At 33.1% G+C, this 23,383-nt stretch overlaps 2 protein-coding genes and 2 long non-coding RNA genes across 6 annotated transcripts; 2 read left to right on the top strand and 2 right to left on the bottom strand.

Annotated features, from left to right (window-relative positions):
- Window positions 1–2,732: 2,732 nt before the first annotated feature.
- On the bottom strand, window positions 2,733–6,701 carry LOC109172277 (farnesyl pyrophosphate synthase 1-like). 2 transcript variants are annotated; one of them, XM_019321445.1, is made up of 13 exons: window positions 6,567–6,701; window positions 6,394–6,528; window positions 5,938–5,962; window positions 5,663–5,778; window positions 5,470–5,556; window positions 5,066–5,182; window positions 4,887–4,975; window positions 4,166–4,217; window positions 3,974–4,069; window positions 3,843–3,887; window positions 3,622–3,711; window positions 3,463–3,534; window positions 2,733–3,137 (listed from the first exon to the last, which is right to left on the bottom strand). In XM_019321445.1, exons 2-13 carry the CDS (start codon window positions 6,523–6,525, stop codon window positions 3,009–3,011), a joined length of 1,050 nt encoding a protein of 349 aa, XP_019176990.1. In that variant the 5' UTR covers window positions 6,526–6,528; window positions 6,567–6,701; the 3' UTR covers window positions 2,733–3,008. The 2 variants fall into 2 exon arrangements, with proteins under 2 accessions (XP_019176990.1, XP_019176991.1); XM_019321446.1 differs by having other exon boundaries at window positions 6,403–6,528.
- Window positions 6,702–9,887: 3,186 nt separating this feature from the next.
- On the bottom strand, window positions 9,888–11,202 carry LOC109172284. The gene is made up of 2 exons (XR_002052715.1): window positions 11,063–11,202; window positions 9,888–9,966 (listed from the first exon to the last, which is right to left on the bottom strand). It is a non-coding gene; the product is annotated as an uncharacterized LOC109172284 (long non-coding RNA).
- Window positions 10,083–11,742, top strand: LOC109172282. 2 transcript variants are annotated; one of them, XR_002052713.1, is made up of 4 exons: window positions 10,083–10,196; window positions 10,421–10,632; window positions 10,716–10,915; window positions 11,502–11,742. It is a non-coding gene; the product is annotated as an uncharacterized LOC109172282 (long non-coding RNA). The 2 variants fall into 2 exon arrangements; XR_002052712.1 differs by lacking the exon at window positions 10,083–10,196 and having other exon boundaries at window positions 10,213–10,632.
- A 7,220-nt stretch (window positions 11,743–18,962) lies between these two features.
- LOC109172280 lies at window positions 18,963–20,887 on the top strand. The gene is made up of 3 exons (XM_019321450.1): window positions 18,963–19,156; window positions 20,205–20,318; window positions 20,568–20,887. Exons 1-3 carry the CDS (start codon window positions 19,139–19,141, stop codon window positions 20,694–20,696), a joined length of 261 nt encoding a protein of 86 aa, XP_019176995.1. The 5' UTR covers window positions 18,963–19,138; the 3' UTR covers window positions 20,697–20,887.
- The last annotated feature ends 2,496 nt before the right edge of the window (window positions 20,888–23,383 follow it).

Below are 23,383 nucleotides of genomic sequence, written 5' to 3'. Positions count from 1 at the left end.
AAGTGATCATACTTGTTACAGATAAAAACGTATATAGTTTTTCATGATATAAAATACCTTGATCCACATGAACTCCAGAAGAGTGATAAAATATTTGTTCAGAAGGTTTGCTCCAGTGACAAGTTAGCAAATATATACCTACAAAATATCCATAAGATTGATATGGGTAGATAAAGAAAAATTATTATATTTAGGGGGAGCAACAAAATATAAACTATAAATAATTTTACTGGTCCAGATGATCATGAGAAAATATGATAAATTCTAATGACAATCCTGAAAATTGTACCATATCCCTTCTCTACACCCTTTAGAAACAATGATTTTACAGGCAATGTAGAATTTGAAAATTGTTATCTTCAGGAGGAGACATGAAGTACATTCACTCGAGTCAATCCCGTAGATTGGGTCTTAAAAGGACTAATAGTTGCACTTTTTGCAGCGTATATATTCAATTGAGTCAATCCTGTAGATTGGGTCTTAAAAGGACTAATAGTTATACTTTTTGCAGCATATACATACCATGTACTCTTTTTCTCACTAGGTTTTTCCCAATGAGTTTTCTAGTGTGGTTTTTAACGAGGCATGAGTATGATATAGTAATGACAATGGGGAAAAGTTGCAAAATAATTGGTTAATAAATGAACAAACTCCTAAATCCTGAAGATTATGCAGATTATGCCCTGAAGGCTGCGCTTATGGTGTACTCTTTTTCCCTTAACTAAGTTTTTCCTACAGGTTTTCTTAAGTTAAGGTTTTTAATGAGGCGACCAATACAATATATGTTTTTACATATATCATGTACTCTTTTCTTCAACTAGGTTTTTTCCCACGTGGTTTTCCTAGTGAAGTTTTTAATGAGGCATGAATATATTTTCTATTGTACTCTCTTATTGTCTAGGTTTTTTCCACATGGTTTTCCTAGCAAGTTTTTAATGAGGCAAGATCGTAGTCAAATAATGTCCAAGGGGGAGTGTTATAAATATGTTTTTATTGTGGCCATTATTGGTATTGATTATGTAACGGTTAAGTGATTAATGACTGCATTATGTCTTCCGTTACATTTGTATATTATATATAGATGTGTTATGGTTGTATGGAAGATAGAGATGTATGAATAAGATATACTCTTGCATTGTGTATTACTTTCTCTCCTTCTCTATTACTTTTCTTTCTACTATTTCTTTGATCAATGAGCTATTCTTTGAGCAATGAGCTAATGGGTTACAACAATTTTCATTTTTTTAAACGACTTTATTTTCATTAATTAAACAAGAATTCGTCAATTCAACCACTGATTTACAATTAAAATAATATAATTGAACCTAATAGTAATAAATTTTATAGATATAGATAATACTATATGATTATTTATAAAATTAAAGTTGTTAAAAGTTTACTTAGCTTATGGGTGTTAATTGTTAAATACAAATTTTGTATCCAAATTAATATTGTTCTTTTCAGAAACACACACATATATAATCAAAATTCCACTTTTGAAAAGTAATCCAACTATGGAGTTAGCTATGTCTCTCTAGTTAAAAATAAATAAATAAATAAAAGTTATTGAGTTTAGCCCAAACACATAATAAATACTTTCTTTGTCACATTTTACCTGTCATGTTTACTATTTTTGGTCAAACTAACTCTTTCTTCGCATGGTTCCAGATTTTCTCATTTCTCATACTTGTCAATTAACAACTTTCTTTTTGAATGGAATTAAGCCAATTTTACTGACTGCTCCCCGTATTACCACCACCTGTCCTGTATGGTCCAGGCCGCCTCTAGACATGTATAAGCTCAATGGTGACGTTGCTCTTGATCCAAATAGTAAGAAGATGAGATTTGGCTTACCACCACCACTACTGTATGGTCCAGGCCGCCTCTAGACATGTATAAGCTCAATGTTGACGCTGCTCTTGATCCAGACAGAAAGAAGATGAGATTTGGCTTTGTTTTTCGCGACTCAACATGTTTTCTCGAAGCATCTTCCATGTTTCAGTTTGTTCAAGCCAAGAGAAGCAAATGCCAATGGAGTTCGAGAAGCTTTAAAATGGATGAAGGCCTGAAATGTTGATAACCTCCAATTGGAGAGTGACTGTCTTCAAGTGGTCAACTGCATTGCTCAGGATCTTAATCTTATTTCTTCATTTGATCTCATACTTAATGATGTTAAAAAGCTAGCTACAAGTTTTACAAACTTATGCTTTTTGTTTGTTAAGTGGTCCACAAATAGAGTTGCCCACCCTCTTGCTAGGGAAGTCCTTTCGTGTCTGACTGCTCTCGGATCGTTCACTTATTCCTCTTTCCTTCCATTGCTCACATTTTGAGCATGGACCTTACTTAATGATATCTCTTTATCTTTTGTTCAAAAAAAAAAAAAAACTCTTTCTTCATTGTTTATTTTCTTTAATAATTTTTAATTATTTTTAAATTTATTTTTTTTTTTTGTGTTTAATAATATTTTTAATATAATTTTTAAATATATAAATTTTATATACTAATACTAAGCTTAATATTAAAAAAAAATAATTAAAAATAAAGATTAATGTACTTAGGTTTTAGATTTTAAAACTTTTAAATTATTATATAGGTATGGACTAATGGTAATATAATTAGAAAAAACATCAATTGATATCGGTGACTAACAACATCAAATCGAATCAAAACTTTTAAATCTTTTAATAGAAATTAGCTAGACTTGTAGCAGTTGTAAATTTTGGTATGGTGCAAAGAATGAGGCCAAGTGCAAATAAAGTCTTAATAATGTAAACTGAACTGAGTGATTCAAAAACTGGACTACATCTCAGCATTCAAAAATGTAAATCTAGGGACACCAAATCATAACTCAAATAGCCAAAAAGGAGTCTAATATCATAACTCGAATAATTTGATGATAATAGGAAAGCCACAAAATCACATGCCAGTAAACGCCTTCTATCCGGCACCAGTAGAGCCAACAGGAATCACCTTCAAAACGTTGAACCTCACGGGTTTGATTATCTGTCTTATTTCAGCCTTTTATATATCTTACCCAAGAACGACTTGAGTACTGCCTGAATCGCCTTGCTTGGATGAGCTTCAATGGAACTTGTCAGCTTCTCGTAAATCTTGCTTTCGTACTCATTGAACACACCCTGCCACATTCAAACTTCCAAATGTAAGAATGTTTGTAAATATGTTAATGATCACCACTAGCACAATGCAACTATTGATTTGCAACAATAATCACATTAATTATCAACACGTATATATATAGTTTATAAAAACATGAGATATTAATGGCTCGAATCATAGTGGGAACTAGAGTACTGCACTTAACTTTCAGTTTTGAAGTTAGTGGAAAAAGCTGTAATACTACTGATGAACAGAGTTCAGGTATTTTTTCGGGTTATGAATTTCCAATTCTAGCCATTACATAAACCGAGTAGACAAGGAATCCCAAAATAGAGTTACAAATACCTGAAGATTGAGTTCGTTGTAAACGGCTTTGACTTGCGCAACACTAGCAGGATCTTGTTTTCCATAGTGTTCCTGGAAAAAGAATGGCATTTGTGAATAAACGAAATTAATTCGATAAAACATTTTGTAGAACAATGAAGTTTTTTTCTTTTTTTTTACATATAGCATTTTCTTTTGTTCTTCGTCGCAATGCTCTAATGCTTTTGCAACCAGCCAAGAGCACTTGAAATCTTCAATATCTGTTCCAATCTGGTTGCACAATGATACGAATTAAACAGCCATCAGCTAAGCAAGAGATTGGATATTCTCTAAACATTCTCTACTGTTAATATATATTTTCAGGAATCAAAAACGGATACTATGGAGGAAGAATTGTATACCTTGCCAATCTTTTCCGGGTCACCAAAGCAATCCAGATAATCATCCTGTAATGACATAACACGTAATTTTATTATCAGAAATGTGCATTTAGAAAGATAAACCCGTTGTTATTGCAGGAAACATAAAGTACCTGTACTTGGAAGTAGATGCCCATATCAATAAGGATGCTTTTAACATCTAAATGATTTTCCAACTTCTCGCCCACCATGATCAGTGCACACGCAACCTGTGAAATGGAACGAGATGTAAAATAGGAAGCAAAGCCGGATACATCAGCTTTCGGGATTAAAAATGGTTTGAAATAAGACTGAACTCTACTTACAGGAAGATAGAACGAGTAATAGGCAGTCTTGTATTGAACAATCTGCTGGTGACTGCATAAGTGCATATGAGCAATTGGTTAAATTCAAGATAAAGCTAGTTTAACTAGTAGCGGCTAGAAAGAACTGATGCATCAATGTTGAGAAATGACTAAATTAAAGAAACTATAACAGACCTAAAAAAAAAAAAAAGATGCATACAAGAGATCAGCCTATATGTCCTTTACTATACAACCATGAACTTTAACCCAATGGGGTAGCTCAAGTGGCAAATGAGCTCTCTTTGTGGGGAAGAATTTTGGGATAACCCGGGTTCGATTCCCACAAGTGACGATTCCCTGTGAGCCAGCTCATGTGCCTCTCGGAGCGAGCAGGGATTAGTCAGGTGGACCCGGACCTTAAGACGGACGGAGAAAGACCCGGAATACCTCATGGTTTACACACACAAAAAAACCAACCATGAACTTTTTTAATAGTGTCAAGTTGTGAAAAGATATTCTATAATATTATAACATCTATGCAAGAAGGGATTGAAACATACTAAGGATATATTAGATTCTCAACTGCAATGAAATTCAATTACAAAAGAAAAATTCCCACAAGTTATCTGAACATAACCCTGCACCAATTTTATCAAAACATGCATCTTTTAAAACATGTTTCCCCATAATATTGCCAAATGCACAGCCTAATCGCAGAAAACAGACTGAATTTTCAACTCACAGTGATAGCGAATATTTTGATAGATCTTTTTCTCCTTCGACAGCAGTAATTAAATCAACCATCTGTCCACAAGCAGTTTGGAACTCAACCTATATTGGAAAGTAGATATTAAGTTAATTTAGCATACCAAATGAATGCATGCAGCAATTCGACAGCAAAATCATTTCTACTGTGTCTACCTCATTAAACAAATCCAACAAATCAACATAGTAAGGCTTATCTTTGAAGTGGTTCTTGAGGATTCTGGGAATATGGTTGCGAAGCAGGATTCCATCATTGATGGCAATTATACCAACCTAAGAAGAACAGTTGATTCAGGTTGCTCATTTTAAAACTGGCACAAAATAATTTCAAATTTTTGTGGAAACACTGCTAGAAATTATGGAATGTCCAACCACCTGAAAGTGATCTTAAATCAAATTGAAAGCAAAAAGTGGTCGGAAATAGCAATAAAGGTTTTTCCGGATACCAAAGTGGTCGGAACAAGGCTTCAACTTGATTTAAGATCACTTTCAGGTGTTCGGAAATTCCATAATTTCCAGTAGTGAAAAAAAAAAATTAAAAGTTCATTTCTGGCACTAACCTGAGGAACCCTAAACCAACAGTGCTGACCACGGCGAGTTTGAGAGTTGTCCATGATATCATCAAGGATAAGAAAATATGCTTGAAGCTATGAATTTCACAAGTATACAAACATCATATTCTAATTGTCAAACAGAAAAATACGTAAAGGAATAAATTAAAGCATTGAGAGATAGAATATGATGTTGACCTACCCATTCAATACACCAGCCAAGTACACTTGCAAGAAATATTTCATTTTCAGCTATTTCTTTCCCTTCTTTTAGCAGTTTGTAGCTATCAATGACACTGAGGCCTCGGTTTAACTTCCCTGAAAATTGTCATTGTTGATACCATTTAATATAATTGTGTTCCTCATCAAACTCTGTCTAAAATATAATTATAGACTCTATCAACTATCATATAGAAATTTAACAAAGCCATTTAAGCAAATTTCCATTTCTCATGATGTAATCGCTTAGATTTGTACCTCCAGGCACATTGTATTCCAGCATCTGTCACAAATACACAATGAAACGAATCAGGTTCCAAAGTATAATTTCCAAAACACTAAACACAAAGTATGTTAGCAATGAAAAATCAGCACCAATTGATATGATCACACTTTAACATAACTTCAAAAGCATCTCAAACAAGAAAGAATATTAAATATGCAAGTCATTTCCCTCACCAAATTAAACAATTCCACGTGAAAACTCCCTTCTTTTAGAAAATGAAGTTAAGTTATTTACATGAAACCGCTTATCAAGAGAAACAAGAACAAAGAGTAAAGAATAGAGCACCCAACAAGAATGTATAACAGATCTTCGTTAAACAACGAACATAGTTTAATACTGAAAATTAAAGATCCATTACTAGTCCACTAGTTTATTGAGCAAAATTATTGGGTTGTTTATGAAAGAGTGGTGAAGAAAAGGGCACTGACCCGTTGGACCCATTGGCGAGAATCGGGCGTGAGTTGAATGGCAGGGTCATTTAAGAGCTCAGATTTCAGCTTCGCGTATACTCCCACAAAATCTGACCTTGGATCCGCCGCAGTGCCATTCTGAGTCGCCATTTCACCGACCAACCGGCACCGGGGAACTGGGGAAGCCTCTCCTCCGACCAGTGAACTCCAAAGGAAGAGAATAAGGGGAGCTTTGCTCAGTTGAAGATACAACTGAATGCATGCACCTTTATAGGTACTGGGACTATAAGCTATAGCTGGATCAAACGTTTTACGCGTCTACACCTTTTGCATAAAAAATTCAAATTGGCCAATGGAAGGGTTTTTGAGATTTTTTTTTATTATTAACTTGTTTTGTTGTGATTAGAGAAATATTATAATTTTTACTAAAAATAATATTATACGTTACACGGCATTTCACGCGTCACTAGCATTTTTTACATGACACAAGCGTTTCATGTGACACGAGATTTTCACATACTTAAAAAGAAAACAAAAATTAGAAAATATAATACGGAGTAATTCGCAACCACTCCAACTACCTATGGCGTGTCTGAGTTGGATCAAGTGTTTTAAAATGTGTTCACCTTTTGCATAAATTGAAATTAAAATAGCGAATATTTTAAGAGCATGGTCAATAGAAGGGGTTTTGAGATTTTTTTTTTGTGTGATTAAAAAATATTATAATTTTAACTAAAAATATATATATTATACGTTATCCGGCATTTCACGTGTCACTAGCATTTTACGTAACACGAGTATTTCACATACTTAAAAAGAAAACAAAAATTAGAAAATATAATAATTGGCAACCACTCTAACCATCTAAGGCGCGTCTGAGCTGGATCAAATGTTTTAAAATGTTTTCACCTTTTGCCTAAATTGAAATTAAAATAGCGAATATTTTAAGAGCATGGTCAATAGAAGGGTTTTTGATTTTTTTTTTTTTTGTGATTAGAAAAATATTATAATTTTAACTAAAAAAAAAATTATACATTACCCGGCATTTCACGTGTAACTAGCATTTTACGTGACACGAGTATTTCACATACTTAAAAAGAAAACAAAAATTAGAAAATATAATAATTGGCAACCACTCTAACCACCTAAGGCGCGTCTGAGATGGATAAAATGTTTTCACCTTTTAATTTGCATAAATTGAATTAAAATAGCGAATATTCTAAGAGCATGGTCAATAGAAGGGTTTTTTTTTTTTTTTTTTTTTTTGTGATTAGAAAAATATTATAATTTTAACTAAAAAAAAATATTATACGTTACCCGGCATTTCACGTGACACGAGTATTTCACATACTTCAAAAGAAAACAAAAATTAGAAAATATAATAATTGTCAACCAAAACAACCTAAGGCGCGTCTGAGCTGGATCAAATGTTTTCACCTTTTGCATAAATTGAATTAAAATAGCGAATATTTTAAGAGCATGGTCAATAGAAGGGTTTTTGATTTTTTTTTTTTTTTTTGTGATTAGAAAAATATTATAATTTTAACTAAAAAAAATATTATATGTTACCTGGCATTTTACGTGACACGAGAATTTCACATACTTCAAAAGAAAACAAAAATTAAAAAATATAATAATTGGCAACCACTTCAACCACCTAAGGCGTGTCTGAGCTGGATCAAGTGTTTTAAAATGTGTTCACCTTCTGCATAAATTGAAATTAGAATAGTGAATATTTTAAGAGCATGGTCAATAGAAGGGTTTTTGAGAGTTTAGTCTTTTTTATGCGCAATGCGCAAAAACATATGCCCAATATTTATATTTTTAAAAAAATAATTAACAAATCCCTACTAATTAAAATCTATATGAATCAAATTTATTTATTATAATAATCAAATATATAATGTCTACAAATATTATTATCATTAAAAAATATAAGAAAATATATGGTGGATGCATGTGCATGGTAATAATAATGGAAAAGATAACAAAAGTTATAACGGTATGGGTATTTCTGTCTAAAAAATTATATAGTACAAATCAAAGGAATTCCAGTACGTTTTAGCTTCCAAAAACTCTGCTTCTACTCTTTCTTTAGCTTCATGTGTTATATCTTTGCTTTGTTCGTAGGATTCGTTGTTTGGGTGCTCAAACAGTGAATCATTGCACGTTTTATTCTGGGAAACCTAGGTTACAACGCTCCTAGCACTTGTGGCAAGTAGCAAATAAGGTTTTAAGGAAAAGAACAATTTATTCAAACTCGTGTTAACCTCTACCCAAATCTTTCACATTTTTCTTCCCACTTTTTATGTTTTCCCATATAATAATAATCTTTCCATATGATTATTATTTTGGGGTTTTTCCATCTTATTACCCAACAAAAGTGAGATCAGCGTATCTAATTATAAAATAGTCCGATCCACAGTGCACTGTGGACCCTGGTCCTAAACGATATAGTTTTGAATTTGAATTTTGACGGCGATCATTTGTTATTCAATTCACGCTACATGTTTTCTTTTAAAACTGTAAAATATGTGTATGTGTCTTGTGTTATGTGTTTTTGTGTCTCATGTTATGCAATTCTGTACCTTAAGTGTATGGATTTTGTACCTGAAAGAAATAAAGCAAATATAACATGGGCTTTTGTGTCTTGTGCTATGCATTTTTTTGTTTCGTGTTATGCGTTTTTTGTGCCTTGTGTTGTGCGTTTTGTGTGTCTTATGTTATACAATTCTGTACAATAAGAATATTGATTAGGTACCTGAACTAAAGTAAATATAAAACATGTGTATGTGCCTCGTGTTCATTTTATGTCTTTTTACATTTATCATTTTTTTCAACAACTAATTTTACCGAATATCTTAGTTTTAATCATTTAACCTATGAACTACTAGCTTTTCAACTAGACGTGTCAAAGAGAGCCTAGTGAAAATATCATTATACTTGAAAGAATAAAATAAATAAAGAATATCATTATAGTTGAAAGATTGAAATAAATAAAAAAATAAATTCCCTCAAAATATTAAGGAGTCCCAATATGAAACATATTCATAAATATTCTTAACATTTAATTTTAAAAAATCATTTGAATTTTTGAATAATTTTATAATGTTGTATGTAAGAAAAATGTGCTTTAAAACGTATTTTTCTAAATTGGAAAAAGAAAAATAGAGGAACTTACCTGATATAGTTAATGCTAATAGAACGTTGCTGTATAAATGACTTCAGTAGTACAAGGTTCATCTTTCTATGTACTGCCCCAGGCCCCAAGACGGAAAAAGATGGTGGTTTATTTTGGACAACCCATCAGGCGCTTGGTGGACTGAAGATGCTCCGGCCTGTTATCCTTCCACTGCAAAGAGGAAGAGGTGTTCGCTGCTCTGTGAAGCCAGCCTGACGCGGTACCCTCCGATCTAAGGGCCGAGAGGCCTCCGCCTTCGCAGAGGCTTCCCAGCCGGACTCATCACTTGGAACGGGCAAGCCAGTAGATTGCACCCCCGAGCCCAGCCTTCAAGGCAAGCCCATTTATTCCACCATCTTAATGCTCCCACTTGGGTTACAGGCTCGCGCTACCAAGCCCAGCGAGCAAATCTTCTACCTACGGACTTATTAAGAAGAAATGTTTCTTATCTTCTTCCGGTGTGGGAAACTGTGCGAGCCTTTCATGAGGGAAAAATGGAGCAGAGAACTCTGATGTACTTGTATTTATGCCTGGTGTTTAACAGATATGAGATTTGCATCATTTTTGTTGAAGGGGCTTATATGTGAAGTAGAGACATAGCCTGGATGTTTTGCTTCACTGAACGGAATGGCAGAGATGGGTTAGCTTTTATTCATTTCCATTATTATTTAGTTTAAATTGTGCGGGCTGAAGTTTTAGAAATGAATTGAAGTTGCAGCGGGGCGGTTTGTATAGATTGGTTATTTGGAAAATTTAGTAGTTTTGATGATTTATTGAGTTTAGGGGAAATTAGGGTTCTGATTTGAGATTATGCATAAAGATTTTTTGTCATACTAATTTGTGTGGAATTTGATCTTTCTGCAGTAAATCTTGATTGGTGGCATTCGAAATGTTGAGGGCCATTACCCTCAGCTCAGCTTCCTTACTTTTGCACTGTGTATACTAAAACAATAGGACTCAATATAAAAATTGCCATAATGTTACCAGCAAACTTCAGTGTTCACAGGCCAATTAGCTTCTTATATGTCCTGTTGTTCTTATACACCAGATACAATTCCTGCTCTCTATAAAATAAGGTAAACAAAACATGACCTCTTTCCATTCTTAGTGTATAATTCTAAAACTAGAAACTATTATGCCAAGTTCACCATTGTTCCAGGAAATGTTTGGTTGAATCTATCGACGAAACTTCACTGCAAGTGAATATGTCTGTTGCATACCCTCCATTTGGCGTCTGATTCAAAAGTCTTGTACCTCAAGATGAAGGGCGACTACCACCGCTACCTTGCCGAATTGAAGATTGGTGGCGAGCGTAAGGAGGCTGTTGAGAGCACCCGCTCTGCCTACAAAGGCTCTCAGGTATATGTATATATGTCCATTCTTCCACATTCATTTATTTGTGTAATTTGTTTGACCTATTTGTTGCTATTTCTGAAATTAAAATTACCATTGACAAAGCTTAATAAATCTGGTTGTTCTTATTTGTTTTTTACATATTATTAACACGCAATGTGTGTGGTTCGAAATTGATTGGAATTTAAGGATGAAAATGAGTAATGATTTGATATTGGTAGGTCAAATGATTGTATTCTGTTTCATTGATTGATCAAATGCAACCTTAATCTGTTAACTATAAGGAATGGTTCCCTTAGAGTTATTTGGCTATCAACTTTAATTTACAGTTCCCTTAAGAGTTTTTAAATAATTTTATACTGTTGTTTGTGAGTCTAAAAAGTTAGATTTGGAAAATAAATGTAAGAAAAATGTGCTTGTAGAATGTGTTTTTCTAAATTGAAAAAAAAACAAAAAAAATAGAGAATGAATGATTAAAAACTACCTGATATAATGTGAATAGAACGCTGTGAAAATGACTTCAGTATAAGGTTCCACTTTCTATGTGGCCCATAAGGAAAAAGATGGTGGTTTAATTTGGACAACCAATCAGGCACTCTCCGACCTGTTATCCTTCCACTGCAGAGAGGTGGAGGTGTTCGCTGCTCTGTGAAACCAGCCTCACGCGGTGCCCTCCAATCTAAGAGCTGAGAGCTGAGAAGCCTCTGCCTTCGCAAAGACTCCACAGCCAGACTCACCACTTGGAACGGGCAAGCCGGTAGATAGCACCCCAAGCCCAACCTTCAAGGTAAGCCCATTTATTCCACCATCTTAATGCTCCCACTTGGGTTACAGGCTCACGCTACCAAGCCCAGCGAACAAGACTTCTAGCTATAGAGTTATAAAGAAGAAATATTCCTCATCTGGTTTCGATGTGAGATATTGTGTTAGCCTTTCATGGGGAAAAAATGGAGCAGAGAACTCTGTTGTATCATAGTTCACCAAAAACATAGGAATGTAGATGATGCCTTGATTTTTATTTTGTTTTTGGTAATGGAAATAATATCATTTTTGTTGAAGGGGGGCTTATATGTGAACTTAGAAAAGTTGACACATCTAATTACATGCTTATGGCAAGCATGGAACTACTGAAGGTTACCAGCACACTTCAGAGTTCACAGGCCAATTAGCTTCAATTCTTATATGTCCGTCCTGTTGTTCTTTCAAAGCTTGAGACTTACACATTTCCTGCTCTCTATAAAATGAAGTAAAGAAAACATTACCTCTTTCCATTCTTAGTGCATAATTCGATCTAAAAGTAGAAACTATTATGCCAAGTTGACCATTGTTCCAGGAAATATTTGGTTGAATCTACATATCAGAGGAAACTTCACTTGCATATAATAAAGCGGTACGGTATAATTCTTTAGTTCTTCTGCTTTATTGAATTTGAACACTGCTGTTGCATACCCTCCGTTTTGGTGTCCGATTCAAAAGTCTTCTACCTCAAGATGAAGAGCGACTACCACCACAACCTTGCCGAATTGAAGAGTGGTGGCGAGCGTAAGAAGGCTGTTGAGAGCAGCCTCTCTGCCTACAAAGGCACTCAGGTATATGTATATATGTCCATTCTTCGACATTCATTTATGTGTGGTTCGAAATTGATTGGAATTTAAGGATGAAAATGAGTAATGATTTGGTATTGGTTGGTCAAATGATTGTGTTTTGCATCATTGATTGATCAAATGCAACCTTAATTAGTCTGTTAATCAGCCAATAAAATTTGGATCACAACTAAATTTGCCTCTTATTTCAGCTTTAATTAAATTGGATTATGATGTGATGTTCAGTTTTTAACTTTCAAGTTTGGCTCAGTTATTATCGTTTTTAATTATAACCTTTTGGTAGTAGATGGAGGATTTGATTGTGAAAGAAAACTAAATTGTGCAGTGCATTTGATTATTTATACTTAATGCTGATAACTTGTATTTCATGCACTGTCATGATTTTTTTGCTTATGAGATGTATAGTTACAACACTTATTGAACAACACAAAGGCAAATGCCAGTGCGCTTACAAGATAATAAGTCAATTAAGCCATGGTGATGAAATTAATGATGGTGGTAAATTGGCTCATTATATATGCTTTGTTAGCAAAAGTTGAACCTATTCAATTTGAGGAAGCTATTCAAAACTATAGATGAGGAGATGACTTCAATTGAGAAAAATGGAACGTGGGATCTAGCAGATCTTTCGCAGAGTCACAATGCCATATGAAATGTGTCTTTAAGATCAAAATAAAGTCAAATGGTGAGGTTGAAAGATACAAAGCGAGGTGAGGTTTTAGGTAAAAGGGTTTAAACGATGAAAAGGTTATGACTATGCATTATCAACCTATGAAGCTGGTGAGTATATTGCATTAACATCAAGTGCATGTCAAGCAATTTGACTTAGCAACATGAAATTTGGTTTCAGAAGGAAAGTCAAATCAAGATCTATGTGGACAACGCATTACAGTATTAGCTATTTATTTAGCTAAAATTTTGTATTTAATGAAGGAGCAAAACACATAGATATACAATATTATTTATTGAAATATCAAGTTAATAAGGGATCAAAGTGATGAGTATTGCAAGCCTAAAGATTAAACTGATCAAATTGAAGATCAAGATAATGTTTATTAATTTAAGAACAATGTTATTTTTTCTTCTTGAGTTTACCGCCTAATATTAATGACCTTATGTGATAGTGAATACTTCTTATTATTGGCTACCGTAAATTGACCAACCTAACCTAATGTTAAAATATGAATCTACTTATATAATATGCGCTCAATTCGAACGTGCGACATGTACAAATTTTAGAACATATCTATAATTCACGACTCAGTATTACTCAAAAAATTGACAAATCTAATCTCTAATGTAACTCCATTTTCTTTTATACACCTTAGGTAATAAATTGTTGGTAACATTGAACGACTCTTTCTTTCTTCCCTCCGTTTGTTTATATTTTATTTGATAGAAGTATGTAACAAAAGTACTACTTTATGAATGGATAATTAGTATTTTCCTTTTAAATAAGAACTAATTCTAAAGTGTATTTACTTATTTGATGTGATTAATAGTTGAATACAAGTGTGTAATAAATAAATTACCACATTGGATTTTGAATTATGATTATGGAGTTATTAATGATATAATTAAATATTTTTACTAATTTACTAAATATAATTATGAAAATTATGGAATTTTCGATTACCTAAAAGTGATCTTAAATCAAGTCAAAAGCTTTGTTCCGATCACTTTTGGTATCCAGAAAAACCTTTATTGCTATTTTCGACCACTTTTGTTTTCAACTTAATTTAAGATCACTTTCAGGTGGTCGGAAATTCCATAATTTCCAATAATGTTTTTCCATCTTGATTTTACCTCCTTATAATGTTTACGTCCTAATGTGATAGTGAAATGCTTTTTATTTATTGACTATCATAAATTAACCAACACAACATAACCTTAGCTTAAAATATGAATCTACCTATATAACATGCACTCAATTTAAACATATGATCGACATGTACAAATTTTAAAATCTACTGCGATCCACCACTAAATATTACTCCAAATATTGATAAATCTCGTCTCGAATGTAATTCCATTTTCTTTTATACACCTTAACTTGATAACAAATTGTTGGTTTCATTGGACTTTTTTTTTTCCTCTCCCTTTCTTTCTTTCTTTGTTTCTTTCTTTCATTCTTTTGGTTATATATATATATATATATATATATATATATATATATATATATATATATATATATATATATAGGGATGCTCAGGTGCGAATAAGTGCCCAGGAAAGAATATTCGAACGAATCAGCGCGCGACACGTGTCCAGATCTAATAACTTAAAAAAAAACGCGGTGGCATTTTCGTAAATAATTGAACATCAAAGTGCAAGTAAAATCACTTACAAGTGCACCTACTTTCACCTATAAGTGCATGTAATTTTGCCTTGTTAGCATTCACTTCCCGCGAACATTCATGCACCTGGGTGTGCTTATAACTATAGGTGCAACTACTTATAACTATAGGTGCAACTACTTATAACTATAGGTGCACCTACTTTCACCTATAAGTGCATGTAATTTTGCCTTGTTAATATTCATTGATCTGAGTTTAGCGGGTAGTAATACTCCTGAAAACCACTCGCAAACATTCATGCACCTAGGTGAAACTACTTATAACTATGTGTGCAACTACTTATAACTATATGTGCAACTACTTATAACTATAGGTGCACTTAGTATTGATGTTCAGTGTAAATTTTTACTTGCACCTATAATACATTTTACATGCACTTGTAATACATTTTACTTGCACTTCGATGTTCAATTGTTTACGAAAATGTCACCGCGCTTTTTAAAAAAAATCAGTGTTTCTCATCCATTAGATCTGGACACGTGGAAGAACAGAATCCATTCCTATTTCGCACCTGGGCGAAGCATTCGCACTTGAGTGCGATTCTATATATATATATATATATATATATATATATATATATATATATATATATATATATATATATATATATATATATATATATATATATATATATATATATATATATATTGAAAGGCTTTTGGTTATATTTTATTTGATTAGTAAGAAACAAAATGTAATGAAAGTAATACACTATGGATGAAAAATAAGTATTTTCCTTTTAAATAGGAACTTATATAGTGCATTTACATAATTCATGTGATTAAAAAATGAATACAAGTACGTGCGTAATAAATAAATTATCACATTGAATTTTGAATTATGATTATTGAGGAAGAAGCAAATATTATTGTTAATGGTGTTTTCACTCTGCTTACTTTTGGCACATCTACCGGTCTATTGTTTGATGGTCTGAAAAGCCTAACAAGTTACATTCTGCTAGAGATGATGTTTGTTTTTAAAGAGATGAAATAATTTTCAAATGATGTTGAAGCAATGTGAATTCTATTAATATGTGATTTCAACATATTACAAAATTATTTGAGTTTTTGAATAATTTTATAATATTCTTTGGAAAATGAATGTAAAATAGAAGATGAAAGATTAAAAAAGTAAGATAAACATACCTAATTATAATGTTAAATGACATTTGTGGAAATGCCACTTCACCAATCATTATACCTTGGACCAGAGTCCACAATGTACTATGGACCCTAGTCTTAAACGATATATTTTTGAATTTGAATTTTGACAGTGATCATTTGTTATTGAATTCACGTTACATGTTTTTTTTTTTATACTGTAAAACATGTGTATGCGTCTTGGATGGAACATGGTATGTGACCCATGCTAACTGGGCCCCAACAGGAAAAGGTTGGTGGTTCAATTTGTACGGCCCATTAAGCTCTAGTGGACTGAGAATGCTCTGGCTTAATTACATTCGGAAGGACTCACAAGATGGCAAATTATGCTGTGCATTCGTATGCACCATGCATGGTGCATACGGATGCAAAAACGACGTCGTTTTAATAAAACGCGCGTCTCCCCTTAAAAAAAAAATCAGGTTCGATTCCCAGCAACAACATATGAACTAAAATTCCATAATCGATGAACTATAATTCCATAATCGATGAACTATAATTCCATAATCTAATCTATGAACTAAAAATTCCAGAATGAATGAACTAAAATTCCATAATCTATAAACTAAAATTTCAGAATCGATGAACTACAATTCCATAATCGATGAACTATAATTCCATAATCAATGAACTATAATTCTATAATCTATGAACTAAAATTCCAGAATGAATGAACAATATAATGTTGTTGCTGGGAATCGAACCTGAATTTTTTTTAAAGGGGAGACATGCGTTTTTTAATAAAACGACGTCGTTTTGGCATCCGTATGCACCATGCATGGTGCATACGAATGCACAGCATAACGATTGTCACAAGATGACATAATGTTTAATATGCTCGAGCAGCATCCATATTACATATCGCTCGATGATCTTCAAGATTTTGGTTCTACTAGCACTGTCAATGAAAATTTAAGTGAGTGTAGTGAGATGATTGATATTTGAAATAATATTGTTATTTTATTATAGGATGCTAGATCATAAATGTGATATATATATATATATATATATATATATATATATATATATATATATATATATATATATATATATATATATATATATATATATTATTTAAATTTGAATTTATAAATTTATACAAATGTCTTTTTATGTCTTTTTACACTTACCATTTTCTTGAACAACTAATTTTACCAAACACCTTAATGTCAGTCATTTAGCCCATATTAACTACTAGCTTTTCAGCTTTCAATTTTCTGTTAGGCTTGACAAACAGAGCCTAAATGAAAATATCATTATAATTGAAAGATTAAAATAAATAAAAAAGTAAACTCCCTCATAATATTAAGGTGTGCTAATACCAAACATATTCATAAATATTGTGAACATTTAATTCTTAAAAATCATTTGACTTTTTTGAATAATTTTATAATGTTGTATGTAGTCTAAAAAGTGAGATTTGGAAAATGAATGTAAGAAAAATGTGATTGTAAAACGTGTTTTTTTGTTAATAATAATAATAATAATAATAATAATAATAGTAATAATAATAATAATAATAATGATTAGAAGGAGAAGAACAGTAGAGTGGAGCAGCAACACGGAGGAATTTGTATTATCCTTTTTCCCAGTCAACAATTAGTGCGCATGTATAGAATATAGAGAAAATTATAATTTATGCCCCTCAACAGTATGCCGATTATCAATGTACGGGCGAGATGATATATGTACCGTTTTAAAAATTAAGAGGCAATATTTACACTACGAGAGAGCATTGTATGTATTGTTTTAAAAATTGAGGGACAATATTTACATAATTAATAATTCAGGAGTAACATTAATAATTGACATATTATGAACTACGAAGGATATAAATTACAGTTTTTCTTAGAATATATTATTCCTTCTAACTAGTGCTGAGCTGGTAGCTTGGTGGTAGAAACTTTATCTTTTGTGTACAAGCTCTCAGCTTGGACATCCACAATTAGGGTGTGTTTGGTTGGTGGGTTTTGCGCATAGGAATGAGTATGAAGGTAATTGTTGTTGTTTAGTTTATAGGTTTTTAGAACATTATTATGGGTTTCAAATACCCATCAATTGAAAAATTCATAGCCAAATAAAATAAGAGTTTTATTCTCAAGTATTACTATTAGTAACCATTTACATTCCACCCTACTACCAAACGTATTAAATATTTTCACAAAAACCCATTACCATTACTAAGTATTTGATATCCTTTCCAATTCTGATTCCTATGTGCGACCAAACACACCCTTAATTGTTTTGTTTCATAACATTTTTGTAAATGTCCAAATTTCTTTTCCCGAGAAACATACTTTGATATAATGTGAACGCAAAAATGTCCAAATTTTTTTTTCCCGAGAAACATACTTTGGTATAATGTGTGAAAATGACTTCAATATAGGCCCAAAAAGGAAAAAGATGGTGGTTTAATTTGGACAACCCATCAGGCTCTGGTGGACTGAAGATACTCCGGCCCGTTATCCTTCCACTGCAGAGAGGAGGAGGTGTTCGCTGCTCTGTGAAACCAGCCTCACGCGGTGCCCTCCATTCTAATGGACGAGAAGCCTTCGCCTTCGCAAAGACTCCACGGCCAGACTCACCACTTGGAACGGGCAGGCCAGTAATAGCACCCCAAGCCCAGCCTTCAGGGTAAGACCAACCATTCCACCAACTTATTGCTCCCACTTGGGTTACAGGCTCACGCTACCAAGCCCAGCGAACAAAGCTTCTACCTACGGACTTATTAAGAAGAAATGATCCTCATCTGATTCCGATGTGGGATTGTGCGAGGCTTTCGTGGGGAAATATGAAGCAGAGAACTCTGATGTACTTGTGTTTATCTAGATCTCTCTCTCAATTCACTCTATGCTTTTCGCTCTCTTTCTTTTCTACTCGTTCAGCAATTTCCTCATTTCTGTGTTCCCGTTTCCTTAATTTATGGAATTAGGGATATCCGCATAGGATATCTTGTTCACTTTCCACTGTGCTCTTTCCTGCAGCGCTTCGCATCGCAATGCAATTGGAGAGGTTGTAGACGGATATATATACATTTGTAAACGAGTATAAATATAGAAGCACTCTAACCGGAACGGAAGAATCGAGGAAGAAATTTGAGATTCAGCCATGAAAGACGACTACGAGGTATGCCGGCAATTTAACCTATTCTCTTCATGCTTTTCAGCTTTGATATCTACTCCATATTTGCTTAATTGGAAACCTTAGGGGTTGTTCCTGATTACGCCTTCAAAAGCCTATGCCGTTTCTTCTGATAAAGCCAAGATTCTGAGGCCAATTTGTTGTGTTTAAGAAATTTTGTGAAATTTTTATCATTTGAAATCGGATTTTGCACTGTTATGTCACAAAGTGATCAATTTTTTGCGTCATTGATTTGTGGCTTGTGTTGTATTATTATTACTCGTGTGTATGACTTGATCGCATGATTAAAAGGGATATTGTCTACTGATTTTACCAGAAGATTGAGTTGCTTGTCTAGTTATTTTTGGTTTTAGTAAATTGGATACAATGTTAGGGCTATAAATTAACATTCCTAATACAAGGATCACTGCATCTCTAGTCCAAGTGAGCTATTTCTTGGGCTTGAATTAATTGTTAGCTTGGAAGAATGGTATGAATACTACGCAGTCAAGAATAACCATTTCTTGTGCAGTTTTCTGCTCACCATGGTGGTAGTAATAGACACTTCACACTTGACTATCTCAAGTACATACATTTGTTTATTGTCTAATCAATTTCTGCCAAAAGCTTTGTTCGAGTGATTGGCACCAGACATTCTGCTCCAATTAAGCAGAATATGGATTCTTTGAGTCTCTCAAGTTCTCATTTGTTTGTTGTTAAGAGTCCACATTGAGAATATAAGAGAGAATATATGGGTTTATAAGGTCATGAGTTAGACTAGTTAATTGGTTGGATTCAATGGTGTGCATGTAGTGTGTGTCTAGGATAGAGGAATAAAGAGAGATAGGGACTCACCCCAGGCTCCTTACTTTTTCGATTATCATCCACCAAGGATCGACAACTTTCTAATATAGAAATGGTGCTTGATATCTCTGTTTATTTTTATCCATTGAGAGGGGTACCAGATTCTAGACGAGTAGGTGTTTTATTAAGTGCCTCAAACAGAATTTGTACCTTGTATTCCTGCTTGTTATTATCTTTATGTTAATTGCAGAGTGAACAAAAGAAACAAGCTGCTGCAGATGTATTGTTTCAATATTCAAGGTTTGTCATGGCCTGTATTGGGAATCAAGTCCGGCCTTGTGACTTAAGAATGCACTTGATGAAGGTAACACCATAAAGATCATCACTTCTTAAAAAACAAAAAAAAAAAAAAAAAAACTTTTTTACATGTGATGATAAAATACACAGCGGGATTTGTTTTTCTTAATTTCAAGTACTCATCAGAGAATTAGGTGAAAAAAAGGAAGTATTAGTCTATTAGACATATTCCCCCCTTGCCTTGAGCAATTGCTGAGTTTGCTTTCAGTATGCCGGAGAGAAGTAACTCTGTCAAATACCTTTGAACATTCTACAGGAGGTTTCAGGCTTGCCAACAACTTTGAAGAGGGAGACCCATGTAGCGTCTTCTCCCGACATAATGGGGGAATCTTCAAGCTCGGGGACTTCCAGACTTGATAAAACCGATAGTTTCCGGGGTGTCTAGACTGGACAATAGTATCCTCATCTTTGTTTCAAAGTACCAATCTGGTTTCTTTGATCCCCCCACTTTGTAGCAGGACATAAAAGTTGTCAATGTAAAGGGATATATTAGTGTCATCATCTGTTGGTAAAAATGATCCGGTGTAATTGGTACGATTATGTTTTATATGCATTGAGATTGAAATGGATTATCTACAAGCTAGTGTTAAATGGTATTTGTTCCAAGTCCATGAAATCTGCTTTCAGTTGGCTGTTGGAACAACCTTTGAGAGAGTGGATTGGATTCACCATTAGTGGTCTCCCGGACATAAATGTGATTGGTAAACAAATCTTTGTGTCTTAATTGCATTTACTTACTGTTTGATTAATCTTTACTTCGTAATTGATAATCTGAACTATTAATTGACTAATCAGTAAGTAGACTTTGAACACAGTTTAAGAAATTGTAATTGCGTTGAACACTTTACTGTTTGATTAATTTGCGTTGAACACCTCCTTTCCCAGCCTAATGCCTATATATATATAAAAGTTTAGTGTTAACATATTAACTCTTTTACTCCTTTTTCTCTCTTTCTCTCTCAACTGCCATTTCATACATTATCTCTTCCAACATAGCAAAAAATTCGTGAAAAATATTCATTGGAAGGATCATAATTACAAAAGTTTTAAACCAAGATAATGGATGTGTTTTTGCAATTGTCATAGTATTGACTAACTCCTTTAGTTATTCTTCCTGTTTTAAAGTACTCTCAAAAGCCATTTCATTGACCATGGTCTTCAAACACTCACCATACAATTTCACAAACCAACTGGAGATGGACCAAAAGATGACCTTGGAATAGTTTAAATCATAGAGTAAAATTAATATTTAACTAAAAGGTATTACACTTTACACGTATGTTTCACGTGTCACGTGCATTTCGTGTGATAGTCTCACGCAAAACATACTTAAAATGAAAACAAAGATTGAAAAAAATCTAATAATTGGAGTGGTTGCCAACTGGCGACCACTCCAACCACCTAACACATGTTTTATATGAGACCATCACATCAAAAGCACGTGACACATGAAACGCACATTACCACTCCAACCGCCTAACGTATGTCTGACCTTGATTAAGTGTTTTAAGCTTATCCACCTTTTGCATAAATTGAAATTATAATAGTGAATATTTTATGAGCATGGTCAATGGAAGTGTTTTTGAGAATTTATTTGTGATCCCGAGTTAAATTTACAAAAAAAAAAAAAAAAAAAAAAAAAAAAAAAAAAAAAAAAAATTGTTGTGTAAAGCCGTTTTACATAAGACATGTAATATTTTTAGTCAAAATATAATACGTTTTATAATTTTATAGAAAAGTATTAAATTTTAACTAAAAATTATTGCATGTCTCACCTAAGATGATCTCACACAAAACATACTCAAAAAGAAAATGAAAATGAAAATTGAAAAAAAAAAAAAAATAAATGATGGGATACCACTCCTATTGCCAAACAGTGTGTGAGCTCTAGAGCAAGTGTGCTTCAATGCGTGTGTAGTTATCTTTTTATTTATTTAAAAAATATTGGGTATTAGCTAATGATCTCTATTTTTATGAGCTTCGCGTATACTCGACAAACTCTAACCTTGGATCCGCCGGAGTATCATTCTGACTCGCCATTTCACAGACCAACCGAGATGGACCAAAAGGTGACCTTGAAATAGTTTAACTCATTGGCTAAAATTATTATTTAACTAAAAGGTACGTATTACACATTACACGTGCGTTTCACATGTCACGTGTTTTTTTTGTGATAGTCTCACGCAAAACATACTTAAAAAGAAAACAAAAATTGAAAAAAAAAAAAAAAGAAGCTAATAATTGTAGTGATCGCCAGCTGGTGACCACTCCAACCACCAAACACATGTTATATCTTAGACCATCACATGAAGCGCATGCACTCCAACCGCCTAAATCATGTCTGAGTTGGATCAAGTGTTTAAGCATATCCACCTTTTGCATAAATTGAAATTAGAATAGTGTATATATAGTTTAAGAGCATAGCCAATGGAAGTGTTTTTGAGAATTTATTTGTGATCTCGAGCTAAATAAAAAAAAATGAAAGAAAGAAAGAAAAAATAAGTGTTGTGTGAGCTCGCTTTACATAAGACATGTAATATTTTCCGTTAAAATGTAATGCTTTTTATAATTTCTTAAAAAAGTATTACATTTTAACTAAAAATTATTGCATGTCTCACGTGAGATGATCTCACACAAAACATACTCAAAAAGAAAATAAAATTTGAAAAAAATTATAAATGATTGATTACTACATACTCCAATTGCCAAACGGTGTATGAGATGTAGAGTAAGTGTGCTTCGATGCCTGTGTAGTGTGTAGTTATCTTTTTGTTTTTTTTTTTTTTAAAGAATTGAGTATCCCTTTTTTATCAGCTTTCACGTGTATTCCGACAAATTCTGACCTTGGATTCGTCGGAGTACCATTCTGACTTGCCATTTCACAGACCAACCACGGACGATGGACCAAAAGGTGACTTTGGAATATTTTAATTCATGGACTAAAATTATTATTTAATTAAAAGGTATTACACTTTACACGTGCGTTTCACGTACGCTTTGCGTGATAGTCTCACACAAAACATACTTAAAAAGAAAAAAAAAATGAAAAAAATATAAAAATTGGAGTGGTTG

Source organism: Ipomoea nil, unplaced genomic scaffold (genome assembly GCF_001879475.1).
Source record: "Ipomoea nil cultivar Tokyo-kokei standard unplaced genomic scaffold, Asagao_1.1 scaffold0415, whole genome shotgun sequence".
Classification (NCBI taxonomy): domain Eukaryota; kingdom Viridiplantae; phylum Streptophyta; class Magnoliopsida; order Solanales; family Convolvulaceae; genus Ipomoea; species Ipomoea nil.
The sequence above is the reverse complement of the archived record's forward strand: the minus strand, read 5'-3'. Positions and strand labels throughout refer to the sequence as shown.

What these genes read in the sequence shown, in the direction of transcription:
- LOC109172277 (XM_019321445.1), bottom strand. Translation starts at nt 6,525, where the DNA reads ATGGCGACTCAGAATGGCACTGCGGCGGATCCAAGGTCAGATTTTGTG. An exon ending in CTCGCCAATGGGTCCAACGG is followed by an intron (nt 5,963 to 6,393) that starts GTCAGTGCCCTT and finishes TATTTGTGACAG; the next exon opens with ATGCTGGAATACAATGTGCC. An exon ending in ACAACGAACTCAATCTTCAG is followed by an intron (nt 3,138 to 3,462) that starts GTATTTGTAACT and finishes TGAATGTGGCAG; the next exon opens with GGTGTGTTCAATGAGTACGA.
- LOC109172280 (XM_019321450.1), top strand. An exon ending in TAAGAATGCACTTGATGAAG is followed by an intron (nt 20,319 to 20,567) that starts GTAACACCATAA and finishes AACATTCTACAG; the next exon opens with GAGGTTTCAGGCTTGCCAAC.